The 24,324-nt window shown below is 53.8% G+C and overlaps 6 protein-coding genes across 6 annotated transcripts; 4 read left to right on the plus strand and 2 right to left on the minus strand.

Moving 5' to 3' along the window:
- Positions 1-1,458: 1,458 nt before the first annotated feature.
- Positions 1,459-2,113, minus strand: CDEST_02088 (uncharacterized protein; the record flags this gene model as incomplete). The annotated part of the gene is made up of 3 exons (XM_062918247.1): positions 1,459-1,783; positions 1,830-1,915; positions 1,937-2,113. 3 exons carry the CDS (start codon positions 2,111-2,113, stop codon positions 1,642-1,644), a joined length of 405 nt encoding a protein of 134 aa, XP_062774298.1. The 3' UTR covers positions 1,459-1,641.
- A 737-nt stretch (positions 2,114-2,850) lies between these two features.
- Positions 2,851-3,524, plus strand: CDEST_02089 (Putative prion-inhibition and propagation, HeLo domain, HeLo domain superfamily). Its single transcript, XM_062918248.1, has one exon. It carries the CDS (start codon positions 2,934-2,936, stop codon positions 3,513-3,515), a length of 582 nt encoding a protein of 193 aa, XP_062774299.1. The 5' UTR covers positions 2,851-2,933; the 3' UTR covers positions 3,516-3,524.
- Position 3,525: 1 nt separating this feature from the next.
- On the plus strand, positions 3,526-6,493 carry CDEST_02090 (Putative NACHT nucleoside triphosphatase, P-loop containing nucleoside triphosphate hydrolase). Its single transcript, XM_062918249.1, has 4 exons — positions 3,526-3,595; positions 3,642-3,713; positions 3,761-4,848; positions 4,914-6,493. Exons 1-4 carry the CDS (start codon positions 3,535-3,537, stop codon positions 6,333-6,335), a joined length of 2,643 nt encoding a protein of 880 aa, XP_062774300.1. The 5' UTR covers positions 3,526-3,534; the 3' UTR covers positions 6,336-6,493.
- A 6,207-nt stretch (positions 6,494-12,700) lies between these two features.
- Positions 12,701-16,271, minus strand: CDEST_02091 (Putative NACHT nucleoside triphosphatase, WD40/YVTN repeat-like-containing domain superfamily). The gene is made up of 2 exons (XM_062918250.1): positions 14,554-16,271; positions 12,701-14,496 (listed from the first exon to the last, which is right to left on the minus strand). Exons 1-2 carry the CDS (start codon positions 16,213-16,215, stop codon positions 12,892-12,894), a joined length of 3,267 nt encoding a protein of 1,088 aa, XP_062774301.1. The 5' UTR covers positions 16,216-16,271; the 3' UTR covers positions 12,701-12,891.
- A 1,819-nt stretch (positions 16,272-18,090) lies between these two features.
- CDEST_02092 (Putative het-s prion-forming domain, prion-inhibition and propagation, HeLo) lies at positions 18,091-19,032 on the plus strand. The gene has a single exon (XM_062918251.1). The coding sequence runs from the start codon at positions 18,128-18,130 to the stop codon at positions 18,980-18,982; it is 855 nt and encodes a 284-aa protein (XP_062774302.1). The 5' UTR covers positions 18,091-18,127; the 3' UTR covers positions 18,983-19,032.
- A 231-nt stretch (positions 19,033-19,263) lies between these two features.
- Positions 19,264-23,172, plus strand: CDEST_02093 (Putative NACHT nucleoside triphosphatase, WD40/YVTN repeat-like-containing domain superfamily). Its single transcript, XM_062918252.1, has 2 exons — positions 19,264-21,110; positions 21,163-23,172. The coding sequence occupies exons 1-2, from the start codon at positions 19,518-19,520 to the stop codon at positions 23,149-23,151; spliced, it is 3,582 nt and encodes a 1,193-aa protein (XP_062774303.1). The 5' UTR covers positions 19,264-19,517; the 3' UTR covers positions 23,152-23,172.
- Positions 23,173-24,324: the final 1,152 nt, after the last annotated feature.

The raw sequence follows: 24,324 nt of genomic DNA on the forward strand, positions 1-24,324 counted from the left end.
TTCTTTGGCTACTTTATAGACAAGCAGAGACACCAGCAGGAAAATAAAAGCCCCGGCAAAAGCCATTATTGCAACACTAAACCCAAGCGCGAATCCTAACAGAGCTCGGTGCTCCTCGACAGAGCCAAAAAGACAGAAGGATGGGGAAGGCTGATGTTTATGGCCGCTTGTAGGAGACCCAGGTTGGCATGGAGTATCTCCTTGACTATCAGGTTAACTGGAAGGCTTACCATCAGAGTGAGATTAGTCTAGTGACCGATCCAGCATCTCAGGAAGCTTCCCAGGCTTCTCATTGTTGCCCTAGATGTCGCCATTGTCAGCCAGGAAATCCCCAAGTCTTTGCTCTTGATGAAGCGTACGAGCCTCATCTTCGAAGCTCTGTTGAGCTGGCGTGGCAGGAGCTCTTCGGCTGTTACGACAAGCTAGGAGATTCTCCTCTTTTTTCTGCCTTTGTCATCCTGCACCCATCACTTGGAATCTTATACCTTAAAGATGTGTGGTCAGCAAAGCATCAACAAGACTGAGTTAGGGTTGCCAGGAGGGGCCTGCAAGCCGACTTCAACAAGTGGTATAGCTCTCAGCTACAGCTCACAGCGGAGGAGGAGCCTAGTGCTCTTCCCATTGACCTCTCCAACAGTGAGAATAGTCACTTGACACAATGGCTTCACAATAGATGACGCCAGCCAGTTGTCCTGGACACTGATGAGAATGGCCGATATCTTAGCCAGCCTACAGAGAAGACCCTATATTCACCTCGCTGGTGGTTGACCTATAGGGAGGTCTACCCACAGCTCAGTAAGCTTGCTCTTGACATCTATGCAGGGAGGTGCGCAAAGAGCCGCGTAGCTAACTGTGACAAGCAGCGACTTGGAAAAGGTGAAAGGAGGAGTTACCACAAGCTTGGCGGCACCGCTTCGTTACGTGCTGATTATCACTTGGCAAGACGGCGATAAGGCGTTCGTACCGGTCGTGCGTTGTACCGTCCGAACCACTAAGGCTGTTGGTGTTCACACCCCTGTTCCACGCCACGGTCTACATCGGCCAATAGCAGATAGATTGCCCTGCGGAATACTCAGTGTCAGCTGTCTCACGCTAAATCCGGCCAGAAGTTGCCCATTTGGCGAACCACCAAGGACTGCAGGCGAGACAGAAGAGTCGAGCAGATTGTTATTCGAGGAAGATGCAGCTTCCATACCGTATTCTTGTTCTTTTTGGGCTTACACTCAAAGTAGCCTGTTTGCGCAGGATTCTTGCCATGAACAAGCCTCGGTTGTGCAGACGCGGAAGCCAACACGCTTACCCGCAGCGCACAGGACGGCTGCATGTCGTGCGATCTTGTTGACGATGCCGTAGTGTTGATTTCGAACCAGAAGCGCTTGGAAACGGTCATTGAACCCAAATTCTGCTCCAGGAACGTTGGCAAATACAACAATCAGGACAGGCTCTGCCGATGTTTTGGTTCATTGGAGGAGTCAATTTCTCTTGCTCGTGATTCCAAACGTTGCGCAGAGCCAACGGTGCTAGTTCTTGCCCTCATCAGTTGACCAGACTCGTAGCTGCACCATCCCCAGGAAGTGTTCAACAGAATCGCCATTTGCACCATCGGCGAACTAACAGTTGGATTCTACCCACAATCAGCCATCAATGTTTATCAGCGACAGAAGATACCCCAGGACACGCAGTGGCAACTGCTTCACCATAAAGGCGGACCTCCCTCAGGCCGGCCTTGTGCACTAGCGTCCGTAGTTCTTCCGAGGATTTCTTGAGGTGGTCATGAATCTCTCTGTCATGGCGTCAGAAAAGGCAGCATAGAGAAATTGTATTCTTACCTTAGAAGCGCCTGGTATTGCGTTAGGCGAAGCACGTCAGAAACATCAGAGAAGCGGTTCTCTTTCCAGAGTCTCTCCACATCCCCCTTCCCTGCAGCTTATCTGACGTCATCTGTCATGCACCAGTCCGCGACAGCGACAACTACGTCCAGTAAATAGAGAAGGACGTTGATTGCATTTAGCGTGAAACCAAGTTCCTGGTCTGGCGGCAGACTACTCTTAGCTTTATTGAGGTGCTCACGGACAATGCAGCGGAGATCGACTTCCGCAACGTCTGAGCCCATGATATGGTCTGTGTGATGAAAACAACCAACCGCTGGAAAAGCTACGTTGTTATGGGACGAAGAGGCGGGGAGTGGACAGACCGACGACGAAAGACCAACCGTCTGTTTATACTGTAGCAGAGCCAGCAGTTGCCCTCGTCATGCTTGTGCCGAGATTCAGCGATGCGGCCGAGAGCAAGCGCCCGGACCAAGCAAACATTGCCCTTTTGCTGCACAACGGGAAGCTCTCGGGAGGCAGAACTGTCCGCTATTGGCCAACGAACGAGTCTTCCCGTCGCACAACGCACCGGCGGAGGTTGATATTGGGCTGGGCGTGATTGGCGTAAACGGGTCTGGCCGGTGCAAAAGCACTATCGACAGCCGTAAAGTAGTACACAGTCTGCTCATTGGGTTGAAACTCGCCAAATTTCCTAGCGCCTTGGCTGGACGAATGGCCACTTACCCACTCCGTCAAGGACGTTGCGACGGCCTCCCGCAACATGCAGGGTTCTCCAAAATACATTGCTCCCTGTCTCGGTCGAACTGGCGCGGGACCCAACACGATGCAACAGAGCAATTGGTTGTCTCTCGACACCGCCCCACAAGCCCTGTTTGGCACCGCCTCGCAAGTGATGACCGTCAGCATGCATATGCAGGAGTTCGATAACGACGTCCAAGGCGAATGTGGCTGCAAACCCCGCCACCTCGAACCGCCCTGCGAGGCGCCACGGCGCTGCCCACGAACAGCGCTTCCGACCGCCTAATAAAGGAAGGAAGCCCGTCGAAGGCAACACGATAAGCGACCTTTCGCCGAGTCAACTCGTTACAGTAGCACACAACAATGGAGCCTGCTGGTTTCGCCGTTGGCGTCGTCGGGCTCGCTGGTCTCTTCAGCTCCTGTCTAGAGGCCATCGACAAGGTGCAATCGTATCGCTCAGCCCGGGCTGACGCAGACGTGCAAGACACCTTGTTCAATGCCGCCAAAGCCCGCTTCGAGCAGCGGGGACGAAGCGTTGGGATCGATCAAGGGAGACTGCTGGACGATCATCACCCCGCGCTGGACGACAAAGGCATATCAACATCTGTGCGCAACCTCTTACGCGTCATCATCAAGTTCATCTGCGACGACAGCCATGCGTCTTCTCGACGCTCGACCCAAGTCGCCGTGTTGGGCGACGACTTGTTGGGGCCGCACCAGTCGCGGCCCCGTCACGGCCCGTCGTCCGAGCCGAGGCGACGCAAACTGGCATGGACTTTCTGGGGCAAGGGAGACCGCACAGAACAGGTCAATCTGTTCGAGAGGCTAGTCCAGGAATTGCATAACCTTGTGCCGCCACGAACCGCACAGGGTACACGGCGGATACACAACCCAGACATTGGGCCGGCAGACGCTAAGGTACGTAGCCAAGGCGGTCCCTCTTAAGGTCGCACAGGTACACAATATGGGTGAAAAACACGGTAAAAAACACAGTGGGCCGGCAGACACGCACACGGATGTGTCAGGTAGGATCTCCAAGCATGACTGAGGCTCTTGGCTAATCGAGACAAGGGACTTCCTCAAACAGCGGTTTGTCGGCCGAGCTGCGGCAGATCCTGGCACGGATCGAAGGAGAGATTCGAGGTAAGGCCGCGCTTGTGCTTTCTAGGCCTGGGGCTAACGCTACCAAGCTGAGACGCGACGAGAAATCCACTCGTGGCTTGGCCAACGCCTGCCGAACGACCGCTACCACGACTCACTTCAACGGCGACTGGTGGGCACCTGCGACTGGATTCTTTACCGACCAGCATTCACGCAATGGCTCTCCTCAGAGCCAATTACGAACGCGAAGCTGCTGTGGATCAACGGGCCGCCAGGGTTCGGGAAAACGATCCTCTGCGCCCGCATCGTCGAGCACCTGTCTTCTACACTTCAAACGCCCGTCGCCCACTACTTCTTCTCTTCCGATCTCGAGACCCGTGACGACCCTTTCTCGATCATACGAGCATGGGTCTCTCAGATCGTGTATCATCACGAAGATGCGTTCGAATACGTCCGTCAAAGGTGGGAGGCGGACGCCGATCCTGTCGTGACGCGTGCAACTACCCTGACGATCTTCAAGCGGCTCCTCCACATTGTTCCTGACTGCATCTGCGTGGTTGATGGACTGGATGAATGTACTTCATCAGACACAGGAAACTCCTCTCTCATGGCTTTCTTTCGATCTGTTACAGACGCCATGTCGGGAACAAGCGCTAGAGTCCTTCTTGTGAGCCGCGATGAACAGAGGATCCGATACGCGGTCACAGACAACGCCCTCGACAGCCTTATTGAGCACAAGATATCGCCTGACGACGTGCGGCCAGACACGACCGTTGTTTCGAGAGAGATCATCGACAGAAAGCTACCTAACAAAGGCGACGATGTGCGGTCAACCCTATCCGAAGCATTGGCCAATCGATGTGACGGCCAGTTCCTCTGGCTTACGATGCAAGAGCCCGCTCTAAGAAAAGGCATGAACACGAAACAGCTGCAACAAGCCATCAATAATAGCCCAACCGGACTTGAACATCTCTACGATCACGCCTGGACCAAAATCACTCAATACAGAGAGCCGGACAAGGCCCGTGCCTTTGCTCTCTTGCGCTGGGCAGCATTCGCACTCCGGCCGCTTACTGTCTGCGAGATCACCGAAGCTGCCCTCATCGATGATTCCGAAGACTTACCATTGGAGGATCTCCCCGACGCCCTAGACGCTGATTACACCGAAACCGAGATCGTCGGCCTTTGCAGCCCCTCTTGATGATTCGGAGCGAGTCGCCGGGCTCAGCCATTAGCCACCAGACAGTGTGTTTAGTACACTTTACTGTCCGGGAATATCTTCTTCCCAACCTTCCTCTACCAACCTGGTTGAGGCAAAACCAACACCTGCACGCATCCCATGAACAATTACAGAACACATCTATTGCAAAGGCGTGTCTTCATTATATCAGCTCAAGAAGAACTTGGGATGGCAGTCCTCTCAATACAACATCACCCGTTGGCATCTCTCTCCGCAACTACGCGGCCATATCCTGGCACCAACATATTGACTTAGGTTTACCTATGGTCATAGAATTATCAAAGGTCATCAGAGAATTTTTCGACGAAAGAAATCCAACATGGATAGCATGGAGGACAATGATAGAGTTGGAAGATGCAAAACAAGACAACAGACTGGTTGAGATCAATCCGCCGGGGCCGTTGTATTACGCTGTGAGGTTTCAATTGACTAGCGAGGTCAGGTTCCTTGTCAAAGAGAAGGGGTACAACGTGAATGAAAACAGCAGTTTGGGAAGGTCGGCTTTGGTTTGTGCGTGTTTCAACGGCGATGTGAAAATTGCAGCAATACTTATTGCCAATGGGGCCGATGCCACCATCGCCGTTGAAGATCGACGGACGCCAATGCATGCGGCATCGCAGAACGGCCATATCAACGTGGTCAGGCTACTTCTCGAGAAAGGGGTCGATACCACTGTCACTGACGAAGATGGGTGGACGCCAATGCATTTTGCATCACAGAACGGCCATATCGAAGTAGTTAAGCTACTTCTCAAGAAAAGGGCCGATGCCGTTGTCACGAACAACGACGGGTGGACGCCAATGCATGCAGCATCACTGAGTGGCCATGTCGACGTGGTTAAGCTGCTTGTCGAGAAAGGGGCCGATGCCACTGCCACTGACAACAATGGACGGACGCCGATACATGCGGCATTACAAAATGATCACATCGATGTGTTCCAGATGTTCCTCCAAACGGAGAGGATTAATATTGACTGGCGAGACAAGAATGGTCGATCCCTGCTGTCGTTGGCGGCTGGCAACGGCCATGAAACCATTCTCAAAACGATCCTAGTAATCGACAATCTTGACATCAACTCGTGTGATACCAGCGGTCGCACAGCACTTTCGTGGGCAGCTAGCAAAGGCAAAGAAAAGGCAGTATTGTTGTTGCTTGCAAATGGAAAGATGGACCTCTACTTTGAAGACAAGCATGGCTTCACACCACTCATGAGGGCCACGTGGAGATCCCATATCAAGGTGGTGAAACTACTCATTCAAGCTGGTTGTGGGCCGCAAGACACTTGCAAAGACGGATTGGTCTTCCAAGCCTTCAACTTCATGTTGACGGTTGACTTTGACGAGTTTATGACGAGTATTGGCTATGTCAGGGACGAAGACCTTTTGGGTCTAAGGGGACTGTTTCAGGAGCCGATTACCATGTAACGTTTAACATATCTTGATCAAGCACATGCCACTTCCAATGCCTTCTATCAATAACCCACCCAAGAAGAGAGCGGAATTTGACATGAGACGGGTCTCGAGTTTGATTTGCCGAGAATTGTGGTGATACAAGTCTTGAGAGTACGCGACAGCAGTATGATGAAGCTGCTGCCTGAGAAACGCTGAGCCGACGTTCAAGTCACACCAGAGGCAGTGAAAGCAGAAGCAGCAAATGATGAGAGCAGAGAGCATGTGATGAAGCTAAGCTGTTTCTGGAGGAACGCGGCGCCGACATCCAGGTCACACCAGTGGTGGTGTGAACAGTTACGAAACGGTTCAACGAAGGACACTCAGCTGCCACAGTCCCCAAGAGCATGTTAAGGGCAAGTTCCTTCCCTAACACGACATGAATTTCCAATAATGGTGTGTACCAGACGAGGCCAATAACGGCCGGGTGTGACCGAGGGTGCCCAGGCGGGCTGGGGTCTGTCATGGCAGGTCTTTAATGCAGTCAGTCACTGGTTCTATTGGACTTGTCATTCAACTCAAACTAACTCTTTAAAAGTTTCAATGTGGAATTTGGTGAAACACGGGGTGAAAGACGGACGTTCTATCATCATCTTGCACAGGTGAAAGACCCACAATGCTAGGTCAGAATATGACTTGACAATGTGGTTTTTCGAACCGTGTGGTTTGGCCAATTATGTCATGGACCCACACTGATGGGCAAAAGATCCGGCATCTCCACGGCACTCGTGGTGGAAAAGATATGATCTATATGTGTATACAGACATAGATATCCCCGAATTCCACCGCGCGTGCCATGTTTGACACCGCTGGCCAGGGGCGGACCCCGAGCCGGATCTCGAGTCCGTTCTCAGTGCTGCGGCGCCTGATCCGCTCTGTGAGCCTTTGCTGCATTAGGGAGAGGATAGCAAGACGATCGGAAGAACAAGATCGGTGGCGGATGGCTCTTCCGAATAGCTAGGCGTGGGGCTGGAAACGGAGCCAGCGTGACGAGGCCCGGGAATAGTGCAGATAGACCATCTTCTAAGTTACACACACACACACATTTAGTACGCCCCAGTTGAGCCATTTAGGGCTCCTCTACTTGTCTCCACTTCTGCTTTTATCCTAATCCCCTGTAAACCCATTCATATGAGATCTGTTTCTTCGATATCACAGTACCTTTCTCGCAGGAGGCTCAGCGTACAGGCTGGGCACAGGTTCCTGTGGTTGAGGTGGCGAGGAACTATGCTGCTCAAGCGGAATCTCTTCACCCAACTGCTCACCCGGTTGTTGCTGCTTTTAACCCTTTGAGTGATGCCGAAGGTGAGTGGTGGGTGAGCAGCGGGTGAGCGGGTGCAGCCAAGCTTACAAGTGTTGGTTGGATGTCAATGCAGGTAAGCGCCGACAGTCTACGATAATCAGGAAACAGAAAACTGAACGTCTGATTGAAGGAGCGCCAAACCTTCTACAAAAGCGCACTGTTTCCCCTCATTTGACTTTCCTGCTCTTTCTCCAGATTTAGCCCCTCTTGGTCCCTCTCAGTCTGATTGAAGTGTCGATTTCCACACGATAACGCCAAATCCGACCCGATATCATGGGGGTACTCCCTGAAGAGCTGATTGCTCGGGCGGCGGCTGGGGGGTATAAACACGGTGCCTACGAAGAACGAGACAGCCAAGCGAACCAAGAGAAGTACGTCAACAACACCACAGCCATGCATGCCACAGTTCTCAATCGCTATGCAACGTAAGTTGAACCTTAATATGACCACTATTCATTCGCTTACTTGCTCTCAGCTGGCATTGGCATAGGGCTGTTGGGACTGCAGAGAAGTTGAATGCGGCACCTCCTGATTTTACTACTACTCGAGCCTTCGTCTTGCGAAAGAACGCGCCTGCTCCCAGTATGACCGAAGTCAAGGACTTTTTCCGCTTTTATATCGCTTCAAGTTGCGGGAGGATCACAGAAAACGGTAGACCAACAGCTGAATCTATGGTCAGCCGGGCAGAGGCGTTCTATCGTGCATTTAAGCACGAGACTGGTACGGAGACTGATCCACAACAGCACACTGAAATTTATCGGGTATGTCCTTTCCTATTAATGTTTCTTGCTTTTTACTGACGTTTAAGCAGTGGATGAGACGAGTCCTTACGGCAGAAGGCGTCTTGGAGGATAAAAAGAAGGAGAAACATAACCTCAATCGCATCGCGCTCGACCGCCTTCTCCACGCCATTTGGAGTGACCTCATGGTCCCCCACGAGCGAGTCAGAGTACAACTGCACCTCCTTTTCATGCTGTACGTGACGACAGGAGCAAGAATCGGCGCACTATTCGCCGGCAACGTTACGTACAAGGTACTTATCATTCGGTTGACATCATCTGGCCGGTACTGACAGAACAAGGATATCGAAATCGTTCAAACACGACGGGAGGGCAGCGGCTACCGCTTTTTCTGGAGGTTTGACCAAAGATTTGTAAAGAACAATCGCAACACTGAGAATGATACGTAAGTTAGGCGGCTTCTCTGTTTGTTTTTGTTGTACTCATTCAATGAACAGGTTTGGGAGCTCAGCCCGAGACCACGATGTCCTGCTGTACTGCGCGACCGCCCTGCTGCTGTCTTTGGCCTTTGCAGACGACGCCATGTTTGGCTTTGACAGTCTGGAAAGTCTCTACGAATTAGAGATTCCAGAGGGCGACAATGAGATTATTCTTCGCTGGAACGAGGATGTTCTCGATCTTCCAATTGTGCGGGGCATTGCCCGAGACGGAACTGTCACAAGTAAACAGCTCACCGAGAGCTCGTTTCGCCAGTCTTTCAATAAGGCACTGAAATTAGCGGGCTACGTAGGGGTTTCCCCATCGATTCATCAAATCCGACGCTATCTTGGGAAGCAAGTCGACGGTAGAACAGCCCATTATTTCTTGCAGTAATGTGTAGTTAACCTATTCCTAGAACGATATACTGAGGTCGAGAGATCCCAGCATCTTACGCAGTCAGACCGAAACATCTTTGGAGCGAGCTATGTTGCAAATTGCTCTTCCGTGGACGGCCTAGGCGCTTTCTTAGGCGAGAAATCGGACCATACGGCTGTCAACTTTTTCCAAGGACTCGAAAAGTTCCGCGAACAAGGTGCCCCAATAGTGCTCCCCGCTGCTATAGAGAGAGCCTTGTGGCAGAAGGAAGAAGTTGTGGAACTGCAACAGCGCATCGACCTGTCAGAGGATTCTATAATCAGATCCAAACTTGTCGGCGCACTCCGCAATCTGCGACGTAAGTTGAAAGCCAAAGCTCTCGAATCATACCGTCAGCAGTGGGTACGGGAGCGACGGGACTGGAAGGTATTGACGAGGGGCAAAATCGCTCCCGAACTATCGACCGCCGAAGGCAATCAGCTTGTCAACTTTGTGCCTGAACTGGAGAGGGTCGAGAAACTGATGTTGTCGATGAGTCCCTTGAGCCCGGAAAGCATGCGGCAAGCTATGCAGGATCTCTACGTTCTCGCATCGAAGGGCTTTACCATTCTCTATTATCCTGGAGAGGAGCCCGTCGCAGGAGAGTGCCGCTTTTGCGGCATTGACATGTCTAGCATGTATGTTTCAACTTCCCCTATTATCGCACAAGGCTAACATCGTGATACAGCCACGAGAGATCTCGAAGCTCCCACGCTCATCGATGCTGCCGGGTACACTTAGCCAACGAACGACAAGTGTTACAGACTGATCTCCATTTCTGTTACATGTGCGCCGAGTGGTTCGTGAAAGGGGAGCAATGGAGCGACCACTGCAAGTCACATCTTGATCCTCTGCCAAAAATCTGCGGGTCTATCGAGCTACGACGGACACTTGTTCATCCCGCACACTGTCCGTGGTGTCTCGCTGGCCAAAACAATGATCCAGCGAAGCGGATGCGGCACTGGAAGCGAGACGCTGACGTTATCCGGCATATCAAGGCCGACGAGCTACGAAACACCTATCCAGCATCATGTCCACTCTGCTCCGAAATCCTTCTTGATGAAGACGCAGTCGACTGTCACTTACACGATGCCCATCTCCTGAAGATCCCCTCCAAAACGAGAAAGAGGAAGAGAGCTGATGAGGGCAATCTTGCTCCGGACCTTGGTCATTTGCATCCTCGACAAGGGCCTCTGGAATCTGGAACAAGTTTGTTTGTCCACGAATACGAAGTTCGTGGAGAAAAGAACAAGGCATCGCCATGTTATACGCTTTCAGATGAACAGAGCGATATCTGGGGTCATACAGGCGATGCGGATATTGGTTTACTTCCGTCTGACCCAGCAGTAAATCCGACCTTGGACGAGTTCATGGGCTCCTGTATTGAGTTCCCTCTGTCGCCTCAGCCACCATCTAACTTCAGTTCTGAGTACACGGTCGATGAGGACGGTCCAGTTTTTGGAACAGCAGCCCCAGTCCATTCATTTGGGCTTTCCGATGGCGGCCTGGACGTAGACGCGCAGTCCATAGATGCCCGGCCACGAAAGATCAGAATCGTCCTTCGCTCAAAGGAAGCAGCTAACGGCAACAATGCTGATGAAACAACAGGCTACGGAGAAATGTTTCCGGACGATTTCAACAATGAAGAGAGTCTCTCCGATATGACTCTGTGCGATGACCCTGTGACTGGTTCGGAGTTCTCATCCGAAGCCTTTGGGTTAGTTTCAGGCTCAGACTCCAAGTTTCTATCCAGCAGAACACCGATTGATCTGACTGGTATGCCGACGAGATCGCCCCGAACTCACCATCATCAGAATTCTTTGCATTACGGCATAGATAGGGTCACAGAGCCCTGTCCGAAGGAGGACGACACGTTCACTGTTGATTGTATATTGGGTAGATGGGGGAGCACTCTGTTCTTCCTGAAGTGGGATGACGGAAGTCACAGTTGGGAACCGCGGGAGAATGTCCTTGATGACCAGCTTGTTGAAAATTTTGAAGACAAGTATAAAGGGTTCAGGGAAGGGGTGGATGTCTTGAAGACTCGGACACGGAACGGCAAGATGGAGTACATGCTGCACTGGACAGGCAGACCGGACCGGGAGGATTCATGGGTTGCGGAGAAGTACATGAGTCCAGAACTGGTATCTAGACACAGACCACCAGTGAAACAGAAGAGAAAGACTAAGAGGACTAGATAAATGGTGTGGGTGGTCTCTTTTTTCCACTAGCTGTAGTGGACAAACTTCATCCCAAGGCATTAGTACTGGCAAAGAAAGTCAGAACGACAGGCATTGAAACTTCGCTATACATAATCATGCATATTTTGGGTTCAGTGGATATCCCTAGCCAAGATGGCGAGCCAAAATATGCGACCGCATACCTCGTTTGGTTCCGAGACAGCAACGGAAATTCTGCAACGAGAGGGATAGGCAGACGAAAGTGGGGACGGGCAGTGGTGGATCAGTACCGAGTGTTCGTACTTCGTACAGAGTCCTCCATCCGTCCAACCATCCAACCTTCCATCCATGCATGCATCCATGCATCCATCCATGCATCCATCCATGACAACCCGCCTGGTGCTGGAAGCCCAGTTACATAGCCCGCCTTCTCGATCAGCCACATGTCAGCCATAGTGACACTTAAGCCACTCTTGGGCGACTGGACCCACTTTATTGAACCAGTCGAGCGCGAAGCAGGGGACCCAGAAGATACGAGGAACGAGAGGTAGGTCCACAAATTGACATAGCCCGCGCCGTATCTGACAGGTCGTCGCCCCGGGCGAACTCGGCGCCCGACCGCTGGCCCTTGTTGACCGCACCCTCACAAGGTTGCCATCACGAACCCAGCGGATACTCTGAGCGCGGTGCTTCCCTGGTTCCCGCGATCTACCGCCGCGTGATGGGTGAACTAGCTGTTGTACGCTAATCAATAACCTTGAGTATCGCATATTTGTCCCGAGTCGCCGATCATTCGACCGAACGAGCCGCCAGCGACTCCATATCACCTTCCGCAGGCTAGAATAGAGCAGAAGTTCCATCTAGCCTCCTAAAGAAGGGTTAGGTTGTAACTGGCCATGAGTAGCCTTATGTTGGTATACTTTTCTTAGTGGTGAGGAAAACCTTGATCCAAAAATCAGTGGGAAGCCCTAGTTGGCCACAGGGACCCTAAGGTCCACCACTATGTACAAAGATATGGTGTCATGAACAATAGACGGGATTCCAGAAAGGGGCAAAGATTTCTCCATAGATATCCTATAAGAGTGAGGACAAAAAGAACATTTAACGCAGTTCGACTGCTCTTACAAGCCCAGCTAACATTCTAGAATATGGTGGAATCATCATATGCGTGGCGAGGGCATCGCCAAAGCCATATTACAACTGTAGCCTGTAATAATCGCTTCTTTTGACTAAGAGCAAAAGGACAAGTTGGAAGATTCTAGAACATGCTGTAACTGTGCTAGCTCATTATAAGAAACAACTCTCTCCCCTACCCTTCCTGTGTCACGCGTTAGGAATTAGATATACAGATAACACTAAGAGTAGCATTAATGACTTAGTAGTTACTGGAAGGACAGACAGCCGTGTGATTACAGTTAATAACTCTCTAACGCAAAGTTCAAAAGCAACACACGGCCCGACTGACATCCAATAGCTATTCTGGATCCTTCTACCGCGTGACAAGCCGCTCGGTATTCTGGAGGTAACCAAAGTATGTTGTGAGAGCGATTTTTAATCCACGCGCCGTGCTGTGAGAGCACATGATGCCGATCATAAGGCCCTTGACTTGGTTGCCGGATTCTTGCCTCGAACACGTTTCTCAAGCTGCTATGGCCCTCCAGCGTCTGCTGGCACTGGCCCGTGGCCGCGTCCCAGAGCTTGACGGTCTTGTCGACGGAGGCCGAGGCCAGCTGGCGCCCATCCGGCGAGAAGACCACCGACTCGACCCAGCTGCTGTGGCCCTCCAGCGTCCGCTGGCACTGGCCCGTGGCCGCGTCCCAGAGCTTGACGGTGTCGTCGCCGGAGGCCGAGGCTAGCTGGCGCCCATCCGGCGAAAAGGCCACCGAGCTGACCGAGCTGCCGTAGCCCTCCCGCGTCCGCTGGCACTGGCCCGTGGCCGCGTCCCAGAGCTTGACGGTGTCGTCGCCGGAGGCCGAGGCCAGCTGGCGCCCATCCGGCGAAAAGGCCACCGAGCTGACCGAGCTGCCGTGGCCCTCCAGCGTCCGCTGGCACTGGCCCGTGGCCGCGTCCCAGAGCTTGACGGTCTTGTCGACGGAGGCCGAGGCCAGCTGGCGCCCATCCGGCGAGAAGACCACCGACTCGACCCAGCTGCTGTGGCCCTCCAGCGTCCGCTGGCACTGGCCCGTGGCCGCGTCCCAGAGCTTGACGGTGTCGTCGCCGGAGGCCGAGGCCAGCTGGCGCCCATCCGGCGAAAAGGCCACCGAGCTGACCGAGCTGCCGTGGCCCTCCAGCGTCCGCTGGCACTGGCCCGTGGCCGCGTCCCAGAGCTTGACGGTGTCGTCGCCGGAGGCCGAGGCCAGCTGGCGCCCATCCGGCGAAAAGGCCACCGAGCTGACCGAGCTGCGGTAGCCCTCCAGCGTCCGCTGGCACTGGCCCGTGGCCGCGTCCCAGAGCTTGACGGTCTTGTCGACGGAGGCCGAGGCCAGCTGGCGCCCATCCGGCGAGAAGACCACCGACTCGACCCAGCTGCTGTGGCCCTCCAGCGTCCGCTGGCACTGGCCCGTGGCCGCGTCCCAGAGCTTGACGGTCTTGTCGCCGGAGGCCGAGGCCAGCTGGCGCCCATCCGGCGAAAAGGCCACCGAGCTGACCGAGCTGCCGTGGCCCTCCAGCGTCTGCTGGCACTGGCCCGTGGCCGCGTCCCAGAGCTTGACGGTTTTGTCCCAAGAGGCCGAGGCCAGCTGGCGCCCATCCGGCGAAAAGGCCACCGAGCTGACCCAGCTGCCGTGGCCCTCCAGCGTCTGCTCACATGCATTCCATTCATCTTCCACTGCTGGCTTCATGGATAGCCACCTTGGTTCCTCTTCGTAGAAGAGTTCTCTGACTACACTCTTTCTTGGGCTGAATACAAGGGCTGAGCTGTAGACTTGAAGGGGACTGTCTTGAATACCGACGATGTGGGATCTTAGGAAGCGTAATGCATCCCGGGTAACTTTCATTAGTTGAAAGAACTCTTGATTAAACTTTGAATAGTTAGCGCGGGCTTATAATAGATCAAGGTCGTCGTCGTTACGACATACTTGAAGTAGAGCCGAAAGCTTTGATAAGATAAGGATCCCGTTTGGCAGGCTTCTCAATAGACTCAAAGCCTCTAGCCAGTGAAGCAAATGGCTTCTCAGGAATCGATCAACAACCCCACCGTCAGTGAAGTCCTGAGGGTTCTTAGTCCCGTCGACAAGGTGGTTGACCCAATTGAGGCAGGAGTACCGAATTGATGCGAGGGGATCTGGGTTTGGGCCACCTAATGGGGGTTGTGACCCGGGATAATCCAAGTTGTAGACGTTCCGTCGTAAGGTACATTGCATCTCCTCTATTGACTGCAACGCCATCTTGTGATGAATGGCAGCGAGAGAGGCTTCCAGAATCGAATTAGGCGAGGATGTAAAGTAGTCTTTGACCGACTGATGGAGAAGATATACGCATCCATGTTGGTCAATTGTGAGAAAAGCGGCGCACCTGTCAACTAGCCACCTAACATCACCTTCGCGAGATGCGTTTTGATGTGCTTTTGATAGAACTCTGAGCTCTTGCAAGGTAAGTGGTCGGTAAGCAACGGTTGCCATCGAGAGTAACTGGATACAACGCTGAATGTGCTCCCGTGATTGATTGCGAACCTTTGCCATCATCGTGTCGTAAAAAGGCATCAAACCCGACGGTATTTCCTTCAGGATGCCTAGCATCCTTGATGGCTCAACTGCTTGGAGTTCTCGAGTAACCATATCGACCCAGAGGAAGTTTCCCTCGGCTCTGGATAGAATTTCGCGGCGGACATCTTTATGTGTTGACGTATCGCTTCTTAATAATGGGAGCTTTGAGATTCTGTGGTTGATAAATGTGTTGAGTGCTTGAGTGACATGTTTCTCGTTCAACTCAAGGCTAACTCGTGTCCGGGAGTCGTCAAGCCACATGGCCGGTTCAATGTCTAGTCGGTTTCGGCTCGACACAATCCATTTCGCAGGGTAATGAGACACACTCTTCATGATGAAGTCGAGGAGTTGTTGCTGATCTCGCCTACACTCGTCCAAAGCATCGACCACCAGGTAGCATCTCTTTGCCAACGGGTCGCAGAGCATGCTGGCAAGGATCCTCGAGAGTTTGTAAAATGCATCGTCGCCCTCGAAAAGCTGTTTTCCTATATGTTCGTACGCTTTCTCAATGTGCTGGATTAGGGGAGGCTGCTGGTCAATCAAACGGTACATCAGCCCTCGTAGGACAGCTGTAGCGTTATTGAGATTCAAACTGGTCTCTTGGCAGAAAAAAAAGGACAGTAGTTGTGGACGGATAGGGCGCCAGAGGTTCTTGAACTTTGGCTTCGACTGCCCCTGCGACTTGGATAGGTCATCGATAATGCCACATAGCAGCATCGTCTTGCCCTTGCCGGCATCCCCCTTGATCCAGAGCAGCCGGCTTTGCTTGTCATCTCGCCATCGTCGGAAGTCCTCGTGGTCCAGGATCCATTGGTATGCTCCCTTGAGGAGGCCGCCTTTAGTATCTTCGATTCGTGTTTTTTCATCGCGAGGGTCGGTCAATCGCAGATCGGCGAGGCATCGGTTGCGCTGAGGTTCGTTGTAGTTGTGGATAACGGTGTCGCCGGTATAGTTGCCCACGTGAACTCGGGCGTAGCCAGAGGCTGTCACGCTCCCGACGGTGTTTGTTACTTCTGTTCCATAGCTTTCGCTCATGGTTGATGATGATTTTGTTCCTTGCTTGCACGTAAAGAAAGGAGCACTGTTAACTGATGACCGAGTCTGATCGGGTTGTTAGAAGAGGGGCACGTATGATTAGCGCGCTTGCATATGCACACTCGTCTCAAAGGGGCAGTGACTGCGAATTGGTAAGCATCGTATTGTAGCCAATCGCTGAGGTTTTGCTGCAAAAGGCCGATCACGAGGTCAATAATGTTCTGTAATTGGAAGGCGAAGGAGAGGCACACAGCCTCCAGGTTGCTTCTTCTCTGAGCCAACAAGTACCCACAGGTCACAGATACCCAGATTCTCAATCTAGCAGTTCGGTAAAGCAATGGTACAGCGGCTAGTTATCGCATGGGACGGCGGGACTTTGCCTACACACGTCTCCATCACATACCTATCACAGGAGGGCAGGCAAACTTGAGATGGCATCATTCAAAATAGACGAGGACAGCCATCTCACTGACGTCGAAATGCCACCTGGCTAGTGCAACGTGAAAAGATGCATCAGTCGAAAATACCCCGCCCGCCGTACTGATTCCCAATGCGGACTGCGTACGTGCCTTTTGCCGCCAGAGTCAGCCCTACTCTCGGTGTGGTCCGCAGTGCCTGTGCTTTTCACGCAGTTTCGCTCTATTCGTTCCCCAAATGGATCTTTGCTTGCTCCTCTGCACTCATGGCCGCTGCATAGTTCCGCCCTGTGATAACACTTTTCCGTTCAAGTGCGTCCAAGAAAAGACCATCGGCTACCTGGGCTGCGTCTCGTAGAATCGACACGCTCTTCCTCGATAGCCAAATCGACTAGCCTGTGGCAGGCCCCTGCTCTGCAGGGAGCAGCTTATCCAAAGTATCCACAAGGGGTGGAGGTGGCAGGACTATTGATGCTGTGTCACCAGCCTTCGTGACAAGCCTCAGTGTTGACGCCCAGGCAGATTCTGGTGGCTTCATGGATTCTCAGCTCGCACAAGGCAGAATCGATTAACGATCAGTACTCTCCGCGTATTTGGTCTTGAAAAATGTACATTAGGCATCAACACATGATCGGTCAAATCAGAAATACTGAGGGGTCGGACCCGATTGCACACAGTCAGCGGTGATTAACGGCGTACCGTCAGACTGACCCAGCACCCCTATGAGGGCTCTGCTAGAATCTCAAGCCCAGCGGAGCCAACCTTAATTGTTCCTGTCCGCTGCTTATTTACCCGCCTTAACCCAAACTGAAGCTACGATCGCCCATAGTTAACCAACGCAAGATGTACAGTCCGAACACCAAAGAGGCTGGCGATAACCGCAAGAGCGCTGCAGCCAGCGTGAGTGGCAAGCTAACTGAGCTTGCTGATGTATTGCTTGATGTACTACACGCTTGTTCGGAAGCACCTCTCAATCGGGGCTGAATCCCCATAAGGGTGATTACGACTGGCGTAGTGGATAGCACAGGCATCAATCCCAGATGGAATTGCTTGCTCGGCCTTTGACACGTCTCTTATTCTGGACACGCCTGGGTGCATGCAAGTAGCTTACCAAGCCTTACGTGACGTGGTACATGTGTGGAGTGTCAGTGTTGCTAGATACCTGTAATGAACGGCGCCGTTGCACTAACCAAGGCACATGCGCTGATGACCTGCATGACTGCAGCCCCAATCTTTGTAGCGCGAGATGTCGTCTGGAATTCCCTTAGAGGACACCAAGCGGGCTGGAGCGCTCAAGAACGCCAGCTTGACTGCGACCCAGTTGGTTGTAAGCCCTCCGGGCGCAGCCGTCGCCCGATTATGCGGGCTGGCAGGGCTGTGCGCAGTTTCTACGTCTGCCGGCACGGTTTTGAGGCCTTTAAAGAGCGCACAGGTTCTCCCTACTACTGGCCGAAGCATGTGGAACTCCGGGTGCTGTTGCACAATCGACGTTTATCATGGCTGAAGTTTTCGGTGTTGTCACTGGTGCCTTGAGCGTTGCTGCTCTTTTCAACAACTGCGTGGATTGTTTCGAATACATCCAGCTGGGCCGCCGTTTCGGGCGTGACTACCAGAGATGCCAACTCAAGCTGGACGTGGCCCGGACGCGCCTCAGCAGATGGGGCGAAGCGGTCGATGTCAGCAAGGATGCCACTTTTAGCACGAATACGCCCGTCGAGCAGCCAGTCCAGCTCGCACAGTCGATCCTAGAAGAGATCATGGACCTCTTCCAGGCAGCAAACAAAACGTCCCGTCGATACGAGAAGACCGCAAAGCCAGAGGAGCTGGACCTCTATACGGAGAAGGACCTGACGCTGGTCTTCGGCAGGCTCCACGATCGGCTAAAGGGTGTTGCGCATCGGAGGCAGAACGACATAGGCCTGGCCAAGAAGACGGCTTGGGCGCTGTATGACGGACGAGAATTCGAAAGGACCATCGACCGAATTACAGGCTTTGTCGATGATTTGGAGAAGCTGTTTCCTGTGGAAGCCACCTGCCGCCGGCTGGCAGGGATCGAAATTGAAGATGTCGAGGACGAGCCAACTTTGGCAGTGTTGAAGGAAGCGGCTCAGGATACCGACAAGGCATTGTTCGATGCTACTGCGCAGAAGGTACAGACGATCTCCAGTCGAAATTTCGCCAAGGAAGTCAGGGGAGCCGGCAATGCGGACGTCCAGGTTGGTAACCAATACAGCGAGGAGATGTTTCGTGGTGTTGCCATTGCGGAGCGGACCTCAAATTCAGCAGAAGTAGTGGACGCGAAAGACACATCCAAAGTACAGATTGGAGGTCGGTTCGGTGTGCGGTTCTAGCAAATCACCTTGCCCAGACCTAAGGGACGTTCAATTGAGACGATTTTGCCGCGAAGGTTCAACTAGAATGTGAGCAATTACGCAACCGTAGGACGGGGTCAGCTGTGCTCGAATATTATTGAGGATCTCGTCGACTCAATATCCATGACCGATCAGCCCTTGTCACAACTGCCTCCAAACAGGCGGTTTCCAGCGGAAGTCCAAAAATAGTATATCTCGGTCCTATTGGCGCGTTTGCCGCTGTACATGCCTGTATGTTATGTCTTAACACGGCACGTCAGTCTGCAGCTGACCCATCAGGCCGCGTTCGAGGGGTCTCCCCGCCTTCTTCGATCCGTCTTCCTCCTCCCGGGCAGCGTCAGGTAGTAGCACTCTCCCACAGCAGTTTCACCGTCTCTAGTTTCATCTCCGATGAACTTTCTCTGGTCGTCCGTCGCTACGAGTAGTAACCAAGGTTCGTGTCAGCTACTAGGAGATACTAACACTAGATCGATAAGTAAACTAACAGCACCAGAGTCCATGCGCTGCACTTGTAATGTCAAATGCAGCCCAAACCATAAACGCCAGCGGCAACGCGGAAGTCCATGTCGGAAACAGGACCTATCTCCAATCGACCGAAAACCCCGTCCTGGCCGACCTACGTGTTACCAACCCGCGCCACGACAAGAAGCGCATCCAGGACACCAAGGGCGGCTTGCTCAAGGACTCCTACGTCTGGGTGCTCGACAACCCCGACTTCTGCCAATGGCGCGACGACCAGCACCAGCGACTGCTTTGGGTCAAGGGCGACCCGGGCAAGGGAAAGACCATGCTCCTCTGCGGCATCATTGACGAGCTGGAGGCAACACGCGCTCAGGGGAGGCTCTTGTCCTACTTCTTCTGCCAAGCCACCGACGAGCGACTTAACACTGCGACGGCTGTACTGCGCGGCTTAATCTTCATGCTTCTCGACCAAGACCCGTCTCTTGTTTCGCATATGAAGAAGAAGTACGATGTAGCCGGGAAGGCGCTTTTCGAGGACGTAAATGCATGGCAGGCGATGTCGGAGATCTTCACGAACATGCTCCACGACTCGAAGCTGCAAGGCGTCTGGCTCCTTGTCGATGCGTTAGACGAGTGCTCAACGGACCTTGAAAAGCTACTCGTCCTGATTGCAGAAACATCGCAATCGACCAGTGCGAAATGGCTCGTCTCAAGCCGCAACTGGTTGCAAATCGAAGAACGGCTACGCACTGTAGCGCAGAGGCTATCACTAGAGGTCAATGCGAAGTCGGTCTCAACAGCTGTGGACAGCTATATCACATTCAAGATATTACAACTTGGCCAACTGAAGGGCTACCGAGACGACACCGCCAGCGAAGTACGTCAGTATCTGGCATCTAATGCGGACGGCACATTTCTCTGGGTCGCATTAGTTTGCCAAGAACTCGAGAAGACACAGCGCTGGAAGGCCGTGCAGAAGATAAAGTCCTTCCCACCTGGACTTGATGCTTTTTATGAGCGGATGATGCAACGAATTCGTGGAGAAGAGGACGCCGAATTTTGTAGGCAGATCCTTGCTCTCGTGGCGACGACCTATCGCCCACCTTCGCTCGCCGAGTGCACCACACTTATCGAAGAGTGTCGTGATCTGGCGGACGATCACGAGTCCCTTCAGGAGATTATCAGCCTCTGCGGCTCCTTTCTCACCATTCGCGAGGACACAGTCTACTTTGTGCACCAGTCAGCCAAGGATTTCCTGCTGAACAAGGAATACACGGCGTTCGACCAGATCTTGCCTTCTGGCATCGCGCACCAGCACCATGTCATCTTCTCAAGGTCTCTAGACGTGTTATCCAGCACGCTCAGACGCGACATCTATGAGCTGTGCTCCCCTGGAGTCCCTCTAGAGGATGCATTACCACCTGACCCTAATCCTTTATCCCCTCTGAAGTACTCCTGTACACACTGGGTTGACCACCTTGAGCACTCAAATCCGGTAGAAAGCCCAGCGCACGGTGATGTGCAAGACAACGCCAGGGTCCACTCTTTCCTCAAAAGGCACTATCTCCACTGGCTAGAGGCTCAGAGTCTTTTACAAGGCATGCCACAAGCAGTGGTAGCAATGCAAAAACTGGAAACGTTAGTTGTAAGTCTAGCAAACCTTCTTTGTATTAGGAAACCATCTGACATTTCTACAGGCAGGCACAGGAGGACCACAACTTACAGAAATCGTCCGAGATGCCCTTCGGTTTGTCTTGTCTTACAAACAGTGTGTCGAAAGCTTTCCGCTGCAACTTTACACAGCTGCTCTTCTGTTTAGCCCTACCCGCAGCGTAGTGAGACGACTTTTCCAAGCAGAAGCACCAGCCTGGATTGCTGTACTTTCAGAGATAGACACAGACTGGAACGCATGTCTGCAGACGCTGGAGGGCCACAGCGACTGGGTCAGGTCGGTGGCCTTCTCGCCGGATGGGCGCCAGCTGGCCTCGGCGTCCCGCGACAGCACCGTCAAGCTCTGGGACGCGGCCACGGGCCAGTGCCAGCAGACGCTGGAGGGCCACAGCGGCACGGTCAGCTCGGTGGCCTTCTCGCCGGATGGGCGCCAGCTGGCCTCGGCCTCCTACGACAAGACCGTCAAGCTCTGGGACGCGGCCACAGGCCAGTGCCAGCGGACGCTGGAGGGCCACAGCGGCTGGGTCAGGTCGGTGGCCTTCTCGCTGGATGGGCGGCAGCTTGCATCGGCCTCTGACGACAAGACCGTCAAGCTCTGGGACGCGGCCACGGGCCAGTGCCAGCAGACGCTGGAGGGCCACAGCAACTGGGTCAGGTCGGTGGCCTTCTCGCCGGATGGGCGGCAGCTTGCATCGGCCTCTGACGACAAGACCGTCAAGCTCTGGGACGCGGCCACAGGCCAGTGCCAGCGGACGCTGGAGGGCCACAGCGGCTCGGTCAGCTCGGTGGCCTTCTCGCCGGATGGGCGGCAGCTTGCATCGGCCTCTGACGACAAGACCGTCAAGCTCTGGGACGCGGCCACAGGCCAGTGCCAGCAGACGCTGGAGGGCCATAGCGGCTGGGTCAGCTCGGTGGCCTTCTCGCCGGATGGGCGCCAGCTTGCATCGGGCTCCGGCGACAAGACCGTCAAGCTCTGGGACGCGGCCACAGGCCAGTGCCAGCAGACGCTGGAGGGCCATAGCGGCTCGGTCATGTCGGTGGCCTTCTCGCTGGATGGGCGGCAGCTTGCATCGGCCTCTGACGACAAGACCGTCAAGCTCTGGGACGCGGCCACGGGCCAGTGCCAGCAGACGCTGGAGGGCCACAGCAACTGGGTCACCTTGGTGGCCTTCTCGCCGGATGGGCGCCAGCTGGCCTCGGCCTCCTACGACAAGACCGTCAAGCTCTGGGACGCGGCCACAGGCCAGTGCCAGCGGACGCTGGAGGGCCACAGCGGCTCGGTCAGCTCGGTGGCCTTCTCGCCGGATGGGCGGCAGCTTGCATCGGCCTCTGACGACAAGACCGTCAAGCTCTGGGACGCGGCCACAGGCCAGTGCCAGCAGACGCTGGAGGGCCATAGCGGCTGGGTCAGCTCGGTGGCCTTCTCGCCGGATGGGCGCCAGCTTGCATCGGGCTCCGGCGACAAGACCGTCAAGCTCTGGGACGCGGCCACGGGCCAGTGCCAGCGGACGCTGGAGGGCCACGGCGACTGGGTCAGGTCGGTGGCCTTCTCGCTGGATGGGCGCCAGCTTGCATCGGCCTCTGACGACAAGACCGTCAAGCTCTGGGACGCGGCCACGGGCCAGTGCCAGCGGACGCTGGAGGGCCACGGCGACTGGGTCAGGTCGGTGGCCTTCTCGCTGGATGGGCGGCAGCTTGCATCGGCCTCTGACGACAAGACCGTCAAGCTCTGGGACGCGGCCACAGGCCAGTGCCAGCAGACGCTGGAGGGCCACAGCAGCTTGGAAAACGTGTTCGAGGTGACGATCCAGAAACCAAGCCAAGGTCCTGATGATCGGCATCATGTGCTCTCACAGCACGGCGTATGGATTACAAATAACTCTCATAATATCCTTTGGGTACCTCCGGAGTACCGAGCGGAGTGTGACGCGGTGAAAGGATCGAGAATAGCTCTTGGTTGTCAATCAGGCCGCGTATTGCTGGTGCAGTTTGCGTTAGAAAGTCAACAGCTGTAATTTACAAAGCTATCCGTCCTTTGCCAAGCCATTAATGGTACTCTCAGCGTTGTCTATATATCGTATGGCTAATGCGTGACACAGGAAGGGTGGGGGAGAAACTTCCAATTTATAACTGACTAATGGGCACAGAAAGCTACGATTGCACTGCTAGCAGTTGTGGGACCACTTTTGCGCCGACATCGCACCAGCGTAGTCTCTAGAAGGCTCGAACAAGTTCTCAGCTGACAAAATAGGCAAATGTAGTAAAGAGCCCCTATAGATGACGCAGATGCCCAGCCTTCAGCTTCCTTGCTTCCAGCCTGCCCTTTGCTGTCCTGATCTGTTGGCTTTGGTGTTGATGGAAACAGCAGAGAGTTCATAAGGGGCTTGGCCATAGAGACAGGCCACAATTCAGTGTATTTCCAGCCATTTCTTATGTTCTGGATCGTTACGCCTGCCAGGGCAGCCTTAGAATGAAAGCCCAATGAGTTCCTCTTACCTGCCTACAATAGTAGAGTCATTCCATTGACTGAGGCATCCAGACCACCTTAAGAGGGCTGAAGACTGACAGGTCAAGTGGCTGGAGGACATTGGAGGTGTGTGGCGATAATGATAACAGATGGATGTTGTTTATAGCAGAGCCACATAAACTCTGTCGTTGTGTGATTTCCATGGCCATCGACAATCAATAGTCTGGCCTCATTCATGCCCTCCTGGACCTGGGATGCAGTCCGAGGGACAGTCTGAGGAATAAAGACCTTCTGCAGCCGACTGCGGTGTCAACTGTAGTCCAGGCATTCTCTGTTGCTGTTAATCGCCAGCTTTCATAAGGCCAAGGGTCCGAGGGAACAACTGCGGCCGGACTGTCTTGATATTGCTCATACAAATCCTTGGAAACAGGCCCACCGAGATGCACATTTTACAGTAACAGACGTGCGACTGATGGACGCGGCAAGACAAGATTGAAGAACAAAATCTGACAGGCTACGATGCTACGACGACGCCCCAGGCTATGCAACTGGAAGGGCAGACGGGGCCTCCGCCGTCCTCGTTTTGCTAGCGCTGACGCCCTTCGTGCGTGGCAACCAGTTCATCACAGCCTTGCTACGGCTCGCCGAGGGCTATGTTTTGTGGATGGCTATTCTTTCTTCCCGGTCCCGTTAACTACCGCACAGCCACCGACGCAGGTGA

Source organism: Colletotrichum destructivum, chromosome 1 (genome assembly GCF_034447905.1).
Source record: "Colletotrichum destructivum chromosome 1, complete sequence".
Lineage (NCBI taxonomy): Eukaryota > Fungi > Ascomycota > Sordariomycetes > Glomerellales > Glomerellaceae > Colletotrichum > Colletotrichum destructivum.